Source organism: Lipotes vexillifer, unplaced genomic scaffold, assembly GCF_000442215.2.
Source record: "Lipotes vexillifer unplaced genomic scaffold, Lipotes_vexillifer_v1.1 scaffold279, whole genome shotgun sequence".
In the NCBI taxonomy this organism is placed as follows: Eukaryota; Metazoa; Chordata; class Mammalia; order Artiodactyla; family Lipotidae; genus Lipotes; species Lipotes vexillifer.
Genome location: NW_006780759.1, coordinates 854,317 through 870,360, shown reverse-complemented (window position 1 = coordinate 870,360; position 16,044 = coordinate 854,317). Strand labels below are relative to the sequence as shown.

The 16,044-nt window shown below is 41.9% G+C and overlaps 1 protein-coding gene across 2 annotated transcripts in view; it reads left to right on the top strand.

The window, feature by feature from the left end:
- PHEX (phosphate regulating endopeptidase X-linked) overlaps window positions 1-16,044 on the top strand; it is a 198,757-nt gene that overhangs the window by 162,604 nt on the left and 20,109 nt on the right. For both annotated transcript variants that reach the window (XM_007454158.1, XM_007454159.1), the window contains exon 16: window positions 6,714-6,768. In XM_007454158.1, the coding sequence (XP_007454220.1) occupies window positions 6,714-6,768 (55 nt within the window). The remainder of the gene's footprint in view (window positions 1-6,713; window positions 6,769-16,044) is intronic.

The following is a 16,044-nucleotide window of genomic DNA, read 5'->3' as shown; positions in this document are numbered from 1 at the left end:
GTAGGGAAAAGAGATTATCTTCATTCAGTATTGTTAGGACCAAAGGACTCTGATCTAAATCAGTATTTTGTGTGATTTTCTCTTTGTAGCATATGCCATAAAACCGTAAAGGGGGAAACATCCTACTTTTATTCCTTGGTGTTACGGAGGGCTAAGAGGACATAGAGTGATGGAATTTGCATGGAGCTGGGCAGAGCTTTTCATCTTGTTAATATTTGCATTCCGATTAAGAGTTTATTGAAAAAAATGTGCAGACTTCAAAACCGCACTAGCTCGGCCATGATTGTAAGGGAATGGAACCAACAGAGTACCTAATCTAGAAGGTAAAGGAAAACCAGAACTTGAATAATGGAACACAGCCCCATTCTGGTATTGAATATGGAAACTTCAAGTAGCACATTGGTAGTACTAATAGTGTCGTGTAATGTTTTAGACTTTGGCTAACACGCACTCATAGTTACAGGTAGTGTTTAACCCCAGTCACCGTTCAGAGTTTCACAAAGTGCAGATTCCATTCACTCAGCAAGTATTTATTGAGTGCTTACCACGTGCCAGGCATCGTTTTGGAGATATTGCAGTGAGAGAATGGTAAAAATAAAAGTCCTTTTGTTATGGAGCTTGCATCACGGTTGGGGAAAGACAGACAATACTTTATAAAGGATAAGTAAAATTTAGAGTATCATAGATGGTGGTACTATGATGAGATATAAAGCAAGAAAGGGGGGTAGAATAATACTTTCCTCCTTTAAAAAGTACTAGGGGAGGCCTCAGTGAGGAGGAGGTGACGTTTGAGTAAATATCTGAAGCTAGTTTTGTACATAGTAGTGGGAAGTTCTGGGCTGGGGGGAGAGGGGTGGGAAAAAAGGGAAATTATTAATTTTTTCCCCATCTCTCCATACAGTTTGAACTCTATCCCTGAGGATATATGTTTGTTTTCTTAGGTCTGAGCTGTGGGACAATGGGCTAATTTTGGTTCTTTTCTCTATATTTGCCTATACTAAAAAACCTAATTAATGTGATTTTACGCTAGTAAAATGGACACTGAAACCCAGACACACTGAGGCATTTAACTTTTCCTGGAAAGATACAGCTACAGTTAGGATATAACTTGATGACTTTAAAGACCGACTAGTTGAACCTGACCCACTGTATGTGATCAGTTGTTTGGCAGTTGTGTCCTAAACAGAAGCACTCTATGGTCAGCATTTTGCTAAGATTCCAACTAGGTTAGTCAATATTCATTGATAGACTTATGAGAAACGCCAGTAAAAACAAAAGGCTGACCCAAGTAGAAAGCCTAAAGCAGGCCTTGTGATTTTCCTACATACGGATTTGAGAAAGAGGATTTTTTGCTACCAGGTAGTGAGGTTGTTACAAGATATAGATACCAATATTTTCTTTTGTCAGAATGTTAGTGTTTGGAATTATTTAACCACAGTCTGTGTTTTTGCTTGAAATAGGAATTTGCTGGTGTTGACAAATGTATGAGCAAAAAACTACTATGTAAGCTTAGTTAACTATAAACTGTTTGGGATAACCTTTAGGAGAAATTTCTGTAATACACCTGTTTATCTCTAAAAGAGTTCATTTTATTTTTAAAAATATTTATTTATTTATTTATTTATTTATTTATTTATTTATTTATTTATTTTTGGCTGTGTTGGGTCTTCGTTGCGGCATGCGGGATCTTTCTTTGTTGCGGCGCACGGGCTTCTCTCTACTTGTGGCGCACGGCCTCCAGAGCGCACGGGCTCAGTAGTTGTGGCGCGCGGGCTTAGTTGTCCCGCGGCAGGTGGGATCTTAGTTTCCCGACCGGGGATCAGACCCGCGTCCCCTGCATTGGGAGGCGGATTCTTAACCACTGGACCACCAGGGAAGTCCCTAAAAGAGTTCATTTTAACTATACAAGTTGATTACCTTTGATTAATCAATATTTTAAGCATTACATTTATGTCCAAAGCCCCTTTAACCACCCACCACCCCAAATCCCATTTAGTTCCAAGAGGTAAGTAACCACCATGACCACTTTGGTATGTATTTTACAGACCTTTTCTGTGAATTTTCATACATATACTCAAATTGATAGGATAGTTATCTTAAATATATAAATGGCATTTATGTATCTATATCTATGCCTTGCTTTATTCCAACAGCATTTCTTCGAGAGTTTCCCACGCTAGAATATGGAGACCTGCCCCTTTCTTTTCATTTGCTGCACAGCAGTCCATAATATGGTTATACCATCATTAACTCATTCCCCTCCTGTTGAACATCTAGGTTGTTGCACACTTTTCTCAGTTACAGCGACGCAGCAATAAACGTATTTAGCCGTGGCACCACAGTGCATGACAGCCAGTGACTGGGCCGTGGTTCTTGAAGTGTGGTTCCCAAACCATCAGCATCACATCACAGGGGAACTTGTTAGTGATGCAAATTCCTAGCCACCTCTCTGGACCTACTGACTCAGAAGCTCTGAGGGTGAGGCCCAGCCATCTGTGTTTCAGTAAGTCCTCCAGGTGATTCTGATGCATGACAAAATTTGAGAACCGCTGGTGGGAATATATATGTGTACATATACACATAGATGTGTACATACGTAGTCAGTTCTGCTGTAATGCGACATGTGGTCCTAAGCATCACTGCACTATGCAAAACTGTGCAGTAAAAGCCACAAGGCTTATGGGACAAATGGAGTTGGAGCACAACAATCAAAAACTATCAGTGACACGTGAAAACAAAAGCCAGGAGCCTAATAACAACGATAGCACGGTTTTACACGTGTTAAATGGGTAAATACATAAACGCTACAGTAAATATGGTGCTTTCCCTTAAAAGAAAAGACCTGAAGTTTGCTTGGGGAAGTTGGCATTGGAGGGCTTGCAGCTTGTGAGTTACTGTGTAGTGAGTGGTGGAAGGAGGTTTATCTGAAAAGTTTTAACACCAGATGTGGATGGGTAGGGCTTCTAACACTTGGGGGGCAGGGGTAGCTGGTCCATGTCGGGATGTGTGCATTTTGTGTACTCTGAAGCAGCTCAGTTCATTTGGGTGCAGTTTTCTGCTTTCATCTAGCATTTCTCATGGACAGAATTGTGCGTAAGAAAATGTGAAACTGGAGTTATGTTCCCGTCTTTTCCCTGATACTTCAATCATGTTGGAACACATTTACCTTTTCAATACAAGCGTTATAGCAGACCCGGCTCTATATACCCATGCATACGTTTACACATGTAGTACACATAAAAGGACTCATACATGACAGAATGCTGTATTTACACTTAATTTTTTTTTGTTTTTTGCTTAATAATATCTGTTAGAGCCTTTTCCTTATCAGCATGCAGTTACTCATTTTCTAAAATGGCATTTAAAGCATTGAGAGATGACTAAATTGCTTTCCAAAATGCTTGCAAGAATGTATATTCCCACCAACATGCTTCCTACACCCTGGTCAGTATTACGTATTATAAAATTTATGAATTTTTGCCAGTCCGATAGTTAAATTTCTCTTTCCTCCCTCTCCTTCCCTCTCTCCTCTCTCTCATGTTCATATGTATGCGTACATACATACACACACACACTTACATTGTGAGAAATGTCTCCCATAAATATACTGATAGAAAAAGGCGCTTGAAAAGTGTGAAATAGGTGGTGAGGCAGTGCTGAAACGGGAACAAGAGGAGATAAAATGGGTGGGCAAGAAAAGATAAGAAAAGCCTATTAAAAAGGGAGAGGAAAAGAAAGAGAATTCCCTTTCCATTTATTTAATTATTTTTCACTTCTGCCTTTGCTGAATAGAGCTCATTCGCCTTATGAGATAAGATATTGAGTTGGCCCTGTTGGGATTTGATCTATCACTCTTGCCAGTTGACATCTCCAAAAATGCAGCTTAAACAGTTAATCCATTCACTTCAGCAAAATGGTCCTAAGGGCATCAGATTCTTCTGTTGATCAGTGTTGGGTTCCGTGGCCCTGACAAGCTGCGAAGATACAGCTGATCAGGGGAGTGTGATGGCTGCGGTCTGCGAGTCTGGGGCCTCTAACGGCAACAGCGGCAGAAAAGGAGGCTCCTGCAGGTGTCAGATGTTTTCCCGTAAAGGGGTTGGCAATGGACATAAATGCTTCCAGCTGGGCACATTACCAAGCAGGAAAGCCATAATGATTTAATAATTAAGTCACATTGGTCTATGATCATTGTTCTTATTGGGAAATATCATTGCTTTTTGATGATATATTATGTGAGACAGAATTTTCATATAAACACTGTGATTTGCATATATATGTAGTATGTATTTGCATATATATATCCAAGTCAGAATGACTTACTAAAAGTAATCACCAAAAAGATGATGGAATACTGATATAAAGATGCCAAAGATGTTTAAGAAAATGTGGAAATTATGGAGATTAATATGACATTGCCCCTCCAGAGTCAGATGCATTTTCCCTTATGTGAAAGCAGCAGGAAGAGAGAGGACTACTAGCTGGACCCAGCTCTGTTTTACAATTAGGTTTTTGCACCCTGAAATCTCAAACTATGATATTATTGAAAAATATAAATGATATATGTATATGAATTACATAGAATTAATATTTCACTTCTAAATTAAGAATGTGCTTTCTTACCCTCACTTCTCGTAGTGTCCTGTCTTGGAGGAGAGGTAGACAGATTGTTGAGAGGGAGGGAGGGAAGATAAAACATTTGAACTCATAACAGAGCTTTTAGTCTCCAGGGGCTTTGAGCAGTGGCTCTGGAGCAGGCAAGGATGTTGCAGAAGGGTATCTCTCTCTGTCTGTCATTTGCTTTGTTACTATTCTTTGCATTCCCAGTTGTGATGGCTTGTAAGTGCAGCTCCTAGGATCAACCCCAGGGTACAAAATTTAGTGGTGAGTTGCAATGACAGAGCAAAGCAAGGCATTTCTCCCACTCATCTGCACCCAGGGCCAGCTACATAATTTGTGGGGCTTAGTACAAAATGAAAATATGGGGACCTCTTTTTCAGAAAGCAGGAAAAAGTGCTGTAAAGGGGCTAAAATATATAGCTTTGTCCTGTCTTCTACAGCCTGTCTTTCTCTAGACTTGTCACAGTATTTTTTATTTGCTATTTAATACCATTGTAAGTTGTAAGAAGAATTAAAAATTTAAATCATCAGCGTAATTTTACCATTCATCTTTATATTGTGCAATGCCAAAACAAATACAGATATAAGAACTTTTCTTTAAACAATATTTATTTATTTGGTTGCTCTGGGTCTTAGTTGTGGTAGGTGGGCTCCTTAGTTGCGGCTCGAGGGCTCCTTAGTTGTGGCTCGCCAGCTCCTTAGTTGCAGCATGTGGGCTCCTTAGTTGGGGCACGCAGCCTCCTTAGTTGAGGCATGCGAACTCTTAGTTGCAGCATGCATGTGGGATCTAGTTCCCTGACCAGGGATCGAACCCAGGCCCCCTGCATTGGGAGCATGGAGTCTTATCCACTGTGCCACCAGGGAAGTCCCCAGATATAAGAACTTTTAACTGAGATGTGGAATTGACGAAATTCTAGTTTGTATTTTCTAGTAGGGATCGAAGGGATCGAACCCAGGCCCCCTGCATTGGGAGCATGGAGTCTTATCCACTGTGCCACCAGGGAAGTCCCCAGATATAAGAACTTTTAACTGAGATGTGGAATTGACGAAATTCTAGTTTGTATTTTCTAGCTTGTACATGAGTATGTATTTTCTTCTTGCCAAAACAGTGGAAACACTGCATAAAACTCACTCAGTTGGTTTTACTTCATTTCTTATATACATGTACATTCTACCAACACTCTCTACCTTTGGCTTACTGATGAGTAAGAAAGGACTGAAAGGAAAAGAAACTGTGGGTTGTCCTGTCTTTCCCTTTCCTTCTACGTCATCATTTCGGTATATGTGGTTGACCGATACAGGAGTAAGAAAGAGTATGACAGAGTCCCTTGGCCATTCAGGTTTCTTAGAATGCCACTGCTGCCCTTTGGTGATCAAAGCAAATTCTGCTTCCAACAGAAAGAGCCCCAAGAGGGCTGTCAGAGCCCCCACATACTCAGTCCTAGAGGTAACATGCTTACCTTGTACTCGTTTTGAGTCTTGCTGAATTCGCACATATTGTGGGTCTACTGGAGTTCTGCGCTCCCAGGGAGCGTCTTGGATGCTGCATGCAAACGGAGCATAAAAGGAACCGTGGACAGGAATATTTTGCCTGGCTGCTTTGCTCACATGCATGCTTTCTTGTGCCCTTGGTCTCCACTTCCAAAATCACATTCAAACATAAATTTATTAAGCATTTCATACAGTGACAGCAGAACATTAATTCCATTGCAGGGTCCTTCTGCACGGGGGCCCCGTGTGACTGCATTGGTTGTGTGCCCATGAAGCGGGCCCTTTCTGTATCAGGGGAAGCCACAAGACAGCTGGAAGCCTCTTGCATGTGCTGTTTATGAAGGAACCCAGTTCACAGCAGCCTGGACACTGCCAATAGTGTATCCGTGCAAAATAGTTTCCTTGAAACTGATGGAGTGCACTGATTTCAAACTCAGTTGAATTAATGTCATCTTAGGGATAGTTGGATCTCTTAGAGGGGTCCCAGATCCATGAGGAGTACCTTTAAGATGGGCCTTTGGAACTTCAGTGCCAAAGCTAGAACCAGGTACTCATCATTAAATCAATCCCTACGTCCCTTACAATTTTGTTTGTCTTTCTCCCAGGATTTCCAGCAGGAGAGCTCCAGAAACCTTTCTTTTGGGGAACAGAATATCCTCGGTAAGTAAACTAATAAAGAAACCAGTTACTGACAAGTAACGAAGAACATGATGTTTTGGCAGAGCACAGAATATAAAGTCAAAGAAACAAAGCTAGTGGTTGCTGAGCAAAAGGAAGGCATAGAACCTGGCATGGGTCGGCCCCACTCTCGCCATGTTAGGTATTTGTTTTCTGATTCTTGTTGCCAGGGTGTATGACGAGGTAGGAAAGCCAACCTATACACAGGTAGCTTTCAGTTTGTATGCATTTGTTCACTTACGCACTGACTCATACTAGAAAAATGTGGACCTTGAAGGATTGTTAGATTTGATTTGATGGCGATGGGTCCAGTACAATTCCAGAGGGAAGAAACAAAGTGAGAAAAGGAAAGAAAATTGCTTTTCGAATAGCAAAGAGTCTGGTTTGGCTGATCCAAGTGTGATTCCTCCGTCTTCCAAACGAGCAAAGTCGCATTTCTTTGACCATTCATCCATAGTCACATCTCCTCCTTTTTTTTTTTTTTAATTTAATTTAATTTATTTATTTATACAGCAGGTTCTTATTAGTTATCCATTTTATATATATTAGTGTATATATGTCAATCCCAGTCTCCCAGTTCATCACACCACCACCGCCCCCTGGCCACTTTCCCCCCTTGCTGTCCATACGTTTCTTCTCTACATCTGTGTCTCTATTTCTGCCCTGCAAACTGGTTCGTCTGTACCATTTTTCTAGGTTCCACATATATGCGTTAATATGCGATATTTGTTTTTCTCTTTTCTGATTTACTTCACTCTGTATGACAGTCTCTAGATCCATCCGTGTCTCTACAAATGGCTGAATTCCGTTCCTTTTTTATGGCTGAGTAATATTCCATTGTATATATGTACCACCTCTTCTTTATCCGTTCATCTGTCGATGGGCATTTAGGTTGCTTCCGTGACATGGCTATTGTAAATAGTGCTGCAGTGAACATTGGGGTGCATGTGTCTTTTGGAATTATGGTTTTCTCTGGGTATATGCCCAGTGGTGGGATTGCTGGATCACATGGTAGTTCTATTTGTAGTTCTTAAAGGAACCTCCATGCTGTTCTCCATAGTGGCTGTACCAATTCACATTCCTACCAGCAGTGCAAGAGGGTTCCCTTTTCTCCACACCCTCTCCAGCATTTATTGTTTCTAGATTTTTTGATAATGGCCATTCTGACCGGTATGAGGTGATATCTCATTGTAGTTTTGATTTGCATTTCTCTAATGATTAATGATGTTGAGCATTCGTTCTTGTGTTTGTTGGCAGTCTGTATATCTTCTTTGGAGAAATGTCTATTTAGGTCTTCTGCCCATTTTTGGACTGGGTTGTTTGTTTCTTTTGTTATTGAGCTGCATGAGCTGCTTATAAATTTTGGAGATTAATCCTTTGTCAGCTGCTTCGTTTGCAAATATTTTCTCCCATTCTGAGGGTTGTCCTTTGGTCTTGTTTATGGTCTTGTTTCCTTTGCTGTGCAAAAGCTTTGAAGTTTCATTAGATCCCATTTGTTTATTTTTGTTTTTATTACCATTTCTCTAGGAGGTGGGTCAAAAAGGATCTTGCTGTGATTTATGTCACAGAGTGTTCTGCCTATGTTTTCCTCTAAGAGTTTGATAGTGTCTGGCCTTACATTTAGGTCTTTAGTCCATTTTGAGCTTAGTTTTGCGTATGGTGTTAGGGAGTGATCTAATCTCATACTTTTAAATGTACCTGTCCAGTTTTCCCAGCACCACTTATTTGAAGAGGCTTTCTCCTTCAAAGAGTCCTTTCTCCACTGTACATTCCTGCCTCCTTTATCAAAGATAAGGTGACCATATGTGTGTGGATATATCTCTGGGCTTTCTATCCTGTTCCGTTGATCTGTCTTTCTGTTTTTGTGCCAGTACCATACTGTCTTGATTACTGTAGCTTTGTAGTATAGTCTGAGGTCAGGGAGCCTGATTCCTCCAGCTCCATTTTTCGTTCTCAAGATTGCTTTGGCTATTTGGGGTCTTTTGTGTTTCCATACAAATTGTGAAATTTTTTGTTCTAGTTCTGTGAAAAATGCCAGTGGTAGTTTGATGGGGGTTGCATTGAATCTGTAGATTGCTTTGGGGAGTGCAGTCATTTTCACAGTGTTGATTCTTCCAATCCAGGAACATGGTATATCTCTCCATCTGTTTGTATTATCTTTAATTTCTTTCGTCAGTGTCTTATAATTTTCTGCATACAGGTCTTTTGTCTCCTTAGGTAGGTTTATTCCTAGATGTTTTATTCTTTTTGTTGCAGTGGTAAATGGGAGTGTTTTCTTGATTTCACTTTCAGATTTTTTCATCGTTAGTGTATAGGAATGCAAGAGATTTCTGTGCATTAATTTTGTATCCTGCTTCTTTACCAAATTCCTTGTTTAGCTCTAGTAGTTTTCTGGTAGCATCTTTAGGATTCTCTCTGTATAGTATCATGTCATCTGCAAACAGTGACAGCTTTACTTCTTCTTTTCCAATTTGGATTCCTTTAATTTCCTTTTCTTCGCTGATTACTGTGGCTAAAACTTCCAAACCTATGTTGAATAAGAGTGGTGAGAGTGGGCAACCTTGTCGTGTTCCTGACCTTAGTGGAAATGCTTTCAGGTTTTCACCATTGAGGACGATGTTGGCTGTGGCTTTGTCATATATGGCCTTTATTATGTTGAGGAAAGTTCCCTCTATGCCTACTTTCTGGAGGGTTTTTAGCATAAATGGGTGTTGAATTTTGTCGAAAGCTTTCTCTGCATCTATTGAGATGATCATATGGTTTTTCTCCTTCAATCTGTTAATATGGTGTATCACGTTGATTGATTTGCGTACGTTGAAGAATCCTTGCATTCCTGGAATAAACCCCACTTGATCGTGGTGTATGATCCTTTTAATGTGCTGTTGGATTCTGCTTGCTAGTATGTTGTTGAGGATTTTTGCATCTATGTTCATCAGTGATATTGGCCTGTAGTTTTCTTTCTTTGTGACATCCTTGTCTGGTTTTGGTATCAGGGTGATGGTGGCCTCGTAGAATGAGTTTGGGGGTGTTCCGCCCTCTGCTATATTTTGGAAGAGTTTGAGAAGGACAGGTGTTAGCTCTTCTCTAAATGTTTGATAGAATTTGCCTGTGAAGCCATCTGGTCCTGGGCTTTTGTTTGATGGAAGATTTTAATCACAATTTCAATTTCAGTGCCTGTGATTGGTCTGTTCATATTTTCTATTTCTTCCTGATTCAGTCTTGGCAGGTTGTGCATTACTAAGAATTTCTCCATTTCTTCCGTGTTGTCCATTTTATTGGCATAGAGTTGCTTGGAGTAATCTCTCATGATCCTTTGTATTTCGGCAGTGTCAGCTGTTACTTCTCCTTTTTCATTTCTGATTCTATTGATTTGAGTCTTCTCCCTTTTTTTCTTTTTATAAATTTATTTATTTATTTATTTTTGGCTGTGTTGGGTCTTCGTTTCTGTGCGAGGGCTTTCTCTAGTTGTGGCAAGTGGGGGCCACTCTTCATCGCGGTGCGCGGGACTCTCACTGTCGCGGCCTCTGTTGTTGCGGAGCACAGGCTCCAGACGCGCAGGCTCAGTAGTTGTGGCTCACGGGCCCAGTTGCTCCGCAGCATGTGGGATCTTCCCAGACCAGGGCTCGAACCCGTGTCCCCTGCATTGGCAGGCAGATTCTCAACCACTGCGCCACCAGGGAAGCCCCTCCCTTTTTTCCTTGATGAGTCTGGCTAATGGGTTATCAATTTTGTTTATCTTCTCAAAGAACCAGCTTTCAGTTTTATTGATCTTTGCTATCGTTTCCTTCATTTCTTTTTCACTTGTTTCTGATCTGATTTTTATGATTTCTTTCCTTCTGCTAACTTTGCGGTGTTTTTGTTCTTCTTTCTCTAATTGCTTTAGGTGCAAGGTTAGGTTGTTTATTCGAGATGTTTCCTGTTTCTTGAGGTAGGATTGTATTGCTATAAACTTCGCTCTTAGAACTGCTTTTGGTGCATCTCATAGGTTTTGGGTCGTCGTGTCTCCATTGTCATTTGTTTCTAGGTATTTTTTGATTTCCTCTTTGATTTCTTCAGTGATCACTTCGTTATTAAGCAGTGTATTGTTTAGCCTCCATGTGTTTGTATTTTTTACAGGTCTTTTCCTGTAATTGATATCTAGTCTCATAGCGTTGTGGTCGGAGAAGATACTTGATACAATTTCAGTTTTCTTAAATTTACCAAGGCTTGATTTGTGACCCAAGATATGATCTATCCTGGAGAATGTTCCCTGAGCACTTCCGAAAAATGTGTATTCTGTTGTTTTTGGACGGAATGTCCTATAAATATCAATTAAGTCCATCTTGTTTAATGTATCATTTAAAGCTTGTGCTTCCTTATTTATTTTCATTTTGGATGATCTGTCCATTGGTGACAGTGGGATGTTAAAGTCCCCTACTATGAATGTGTTACTGTCGATTTCCTCTTTTAAGGCTGTTAGTATTTGCCTTAGGTATCGGGGTGCTCCTATGATGGGTGCATAAAGCTTTACAATTGTTATATCTTCTTCTTGGATCGATCCCTTGATCATTGTGTAGTGTCCTTCTTTGTCTCTTCTAACAGTCTTTATTTTAAAGTCTCTTTTGTCTGATATGAGAATTGCTACTCCAGCTTTCTTTTGGTTTCCATTTGCGTGGAGTATCTTCTTCCATCCCCTTACTTTCAGTCTGTATGTGTCTCTGGGTCTGAAGTGGGTGTCTTGTAGACAGCATATATATGGGTCTTGTTTTTGCATCCATTCAGCCAATCTGTGTCTTGGTGGGAGCATTTAGTCCATTTACATTTAAGGTAATTATCGATATGTATGTTCCTACGCCCATTTTCTTAGTTGTTTTGGGTTCGTTATTGTAGGTCTTTTCCTTCTGTTGTGTTTCTTGCCTAGAGAAGTTCCTTTAGCATTTGTTGTAAAGCTGGTTTGGTGGTGCTGAACTCTCTCAGCTTTTGCTTGTCTGTAAAGGTTTTAATTTCTCCATCAAATGTGAATGAGATCCTTGCTGGGTAGAGTAATCTTGGTTGCAGGTTTTTCTCCTTCATCACTTTCAATATGCCCTGCCAGTCCCTTCTGGCTTGCAGAGTTTCTGCTGAAAGATCAGCTGTTAACCTTATGGGGATTCCCTTGTATGTTATTTGTTGTTTTTCCCTTGCTGCTTTTAATATGCTTTCTTTGTATTTAATTTTTGACAGTTTGATTAATATGTGTCTTGGCGTATTTCTCCTTGGATTTATCCTGTATGGGACTCTCTGTGCTTCCTGGACTTGATTAACTCTTTCCTTGCCCATATTAGGGAAGTTTTCAACTATAATCTCTTCAAATATTTTCTCAGTCCCTTTCTTTTTCTCTTCTTCTTCTGGGACCCCTATAATTCGAATGTTGGTGCGTTTAATGTTGTCCCAGAGGTCTCTAAGACTGTCCTCCGTTCTTCTCATTCTTTTTTCTTTATTCTGCTCTGCAGTAGTTATTTCCACTATTGTATCTTCCAGGTCACTTATCCTTTCTTCTGCTTCAGTTATTCTGCTATTGATCTCTTCTAGAGTATTTTTAATTTCATTTATTGTGTTGTTCATCATTGCTTGTTTCATCTCTGGCTCTTCGAGGTCCTTGTTAAATGTTTCTTGCATTTTCTCTATTCTATTTCCAAGATTTTTGATCATCTTTACTATCATTATTCTGAATTCTTTTTCCGGTAGACTGCCTATTTCCTCTTCATTTGTTAGGTCTGGTGGGTTTTTCCATTGCTCCTTCATCTGCTGTGTGTTTTTCTGTCTTCTCATTTTGCTTATCTTACTGTGTTTGGGGTCTCCTTTTTGCAGGCTGCAGGTTCGTAGTTCCCGTTGTTTTTGGTGTCTGTCCCCAGTGGCTAAGGTTGGTTCAGTGGGTTGTGTAGGCTTCCTGGTGGAGGGGACTAGTGCCTGTGTTCTGGTGGATGAGGTTGGATCTTGTCTTTCTGTTGGGCAGGTCCACGTCTGGTAGTGTGTTTTGGGGTGTCTGTGGACTTATTGTGATTTTAGTCAGCGTCTCTGCTAATGGGTGGGGTTGTGTTCCTGTCTTGCTAGTTGTTTGGCATAGGGTGTCCAGCACTGTAGCTTGGTCATTGAGTGAAGCTGGGTGCTGGTGTTGAGATGGAGATCTCTGGGAGATTTTCACCAGTTGATATTATGTGGAGCTGAGAGGTCTCTTGTGGACCAGTGTCGTGAAGTTGGCTCTCCCACCTCAGAGGCACAGCACTGACTCCTGGCTGCAGCACCAAGAGCCTTTCATCCACACGTCTCCGAATAAAAGAGAGAAAAAATAGAAAGAAAGAAAGTAAGAAAGAAAGAAAGAAAGAAAAAGAAAGAAAGAAAGAAAGAAAGAGAGAGAAAGAAAGAAAGGAAGGAGGGAAGGAAGGAAGGAAGGAAGAAAGGAGGGAGCAAGGAAGGAAGGAAGGAAAAGGAAGGAAGGAAGGAAAGAAAGAAGTTAAAATAAAATAAAGTAAGATAAAGTTATTAAAATAAAAAATAATTATTAAGAAAAATAATTTTTTTAAAGAAAAAAAACCCCCCAAAACGGACAGATAGAACCCTAGGACAAATGGTGAAAGCAAAGCTATACAGACAAAATCTCACACAGAAGCATAGACATACAGACTCACAAAAAGAGGAAAAGGGGAAAGAATCATAAATCTTGCTCTCAAAGTCCACCTCCTCAATTTGGGACGATTCGCTGTCTATTCAGATATTCCACAGATGCAGGGTACATCAAGTTGATCGTGGAGCTTTAATCCGCTGCTCCTGAGGCTGCTGGGAGAGATTTCCCTTTCTCTTCTTTGTTCTCACAGCTCCCAGGGGCTCAGCTTTGGCTTCGGCCCCGCCTCTGCGTGTAGGTCGCCAGATGGCGTCTTTTCTTCGCTCTGACAGGATGGGCTTAAAGGAGCCGCTGACTCAGGGGCTCTGGCTCGCTCAGGCCGCGGGGAGGGAGGGGCACGGAGTGTGGGGCGGGCCTGCGGCGGCAGAGGCCGGCGTGACGTTGCACCAGCCTGAGGCGCGCTGTGCGTTCTCCTGGGGGAGTTGTCCCTGGATCCCGGGACCCTGGCAGTGGCGGGGTCCCTGGAAGGGGGGTGTGTGGAGAGTGACCTGTGTTCGCATACAAGGCTCTTGGTGGCGGCAGCAGCGCCCTTAGCGACTCATGCCCGTCTCTGGGGTCCGCGCTTTTAGCCGCGGCTCGCGCCGCCTCTGGAGCTCCTTTAAGCAGCGCCCTTAATCCCCTCTCCTCGCGCACCAGGAAACAGAGAGGGAAGAAAAAGTCTCTTGCCTCTTCGGCAGCTCCAGACTTTTCCCCAGACTCCCTCCCGGCCAGCCGTGGTGCACTAACCCCCTGCAGGCTGTGTTCATGCCGCCAACCCCAGTCCTCTCCCTGCGCTCCGCCCGAAGCCCGAGCCTCAGCTTGCAGCCCCGCCCGCCCCGGCGGGTGAGCAGACAAGCCTCTGGGGCTGGTGAGTGCCGGTCGGCACCGATCCTCTGTGCGGGAATCTCCCCGCTCTGCCCTCCGCGCCCCTGTGGCTGCGCTCTCCTCCTTGGCTCCGAAGCTTCCCCCCCGCCACCCGCAGTCCCCAGCCGCGAAGGGGCTCCTAGTGTGTGGAAACCTTTCCTCCTTCACAGCTCCCTCCCACTGGTGCAGGTGCCGTCCCTATTCTTTTGTCTCTGTTTTTAATTAATTTTCTTTTTTTCTCTTGCCCTACCCAGGTACGTGGGGACTTTCTTGCCTTTTGGGAGGTCTGAGGTCTTCTGCCAGCGTTCAGTAGGTGTTCTGTAGGAGCTGTTCCACGTGTAGATGTGTTTCTGGTGTATCTGTGGGGAGGCAGGTGATCTCCGCATCTTACTCTTCTGCCATCTTCCCCCCTTCCCGAGGTTTTAATTTTTTTCCTAAGTGGTCTATGTTTGCATTGAAGCCATTCATCCTCTATTAACATGCCCATTCAATAAATAATTATTAAGCATCATTTGGGCCCTCAACATTGGAAATGTGGAGATGCTGGAGAGATGGAGATCACAGTCCAGTGAAATGGGTTCCCATACATCCATCTGTTCTAGATGGATTTCCTCCAGAATCAAGGCGTGGCTATTCTTTCTGCTCACACTGGTCAGCTTAGCCCTCCCATGAGTGTTGGGTCTTACTGTGGCGGCATCAACAAGCTGAATTATTTCCAGAGGAAAGAATCAGGATTGTAAATGGCATAGGACAAAATATCCCAAAGTGTATGTTCCATGAAGTAGTAATAGAGGTGAGTTTTCCTCCCCTTCCCTTTGTTTTGGAGAATCGCAGTACTTAGCGGCATAAAAATTCCCAGGGAGTCCTGCCAGAAGTCCCTAAACTCCCCTTTTTCCTGTGTTTTGGGAACTGCTGGTCTAGAATTCATGACTGAAGAGAAAAGAGTTGAAAGAACTTGAGAAGAGAACACTTGAGGGATAACCTCGTAACTGTTTTCACATTTTTTAAGGAAAGTTAAGGTAGCAGAATCATTTAGTAAATCTGGGGAGGCCAGAGGGGTGTTTAGAATACCTTAGACCACTACACTAGACTGACAGATAGGAGAGAGATTCCAGATCAACAGTTAGGAGCACTGTTTTGTTCAGAACTACTCGAAGAGGGAATGGTCCACCTCAGAAGGGGATGAGCTCCTGGTCATTGGACATGCCTAAGGGGAGAAGTCTTAGGACTTCTGAATGGGTTTGAATTTGAATGGGTTTTTGTAGACCTCTGCTAAGGAATTGAGCTAAGTGACTGTAAAGCTGCTTGTAACTCTGAGATTTTTATGAATTTCCACTTCAGGCACAGAGTAGCCTCTACCTGATGACAGCACAAGCTCATGGTTGCTCCAGACAGCAGTACGGTGGTTTTGTTGTTGACAGCAAATCCTGTGCTTATGTTAAACCCATCGGGTAGTAAGAGCAAAAGAGAAACTGAGTAGGTGGAAAAATTGTCATCTTCCGCATTTTATTTTTGGAAGGCTAGATTTTCTCTGCAGGAGCCTTCTTGTTTCTGGCCAGCAAGTCACATTTTAAAAGGCATGCAAGTTTATTTATTTATTTTTATCACATGCTAATTTAAATAATGTCCATTGATAAAACGGAAGATGTGAATTTAGTATTATGAAACATTATCATTGTCAGGCTTAGTCATCTAAAATTACTTTTTCTTTGGCTCTTGTCCAAAAGATTGTGATTATGTAACTGAGAATTGGAACTTGCAGTGATTCAATCATT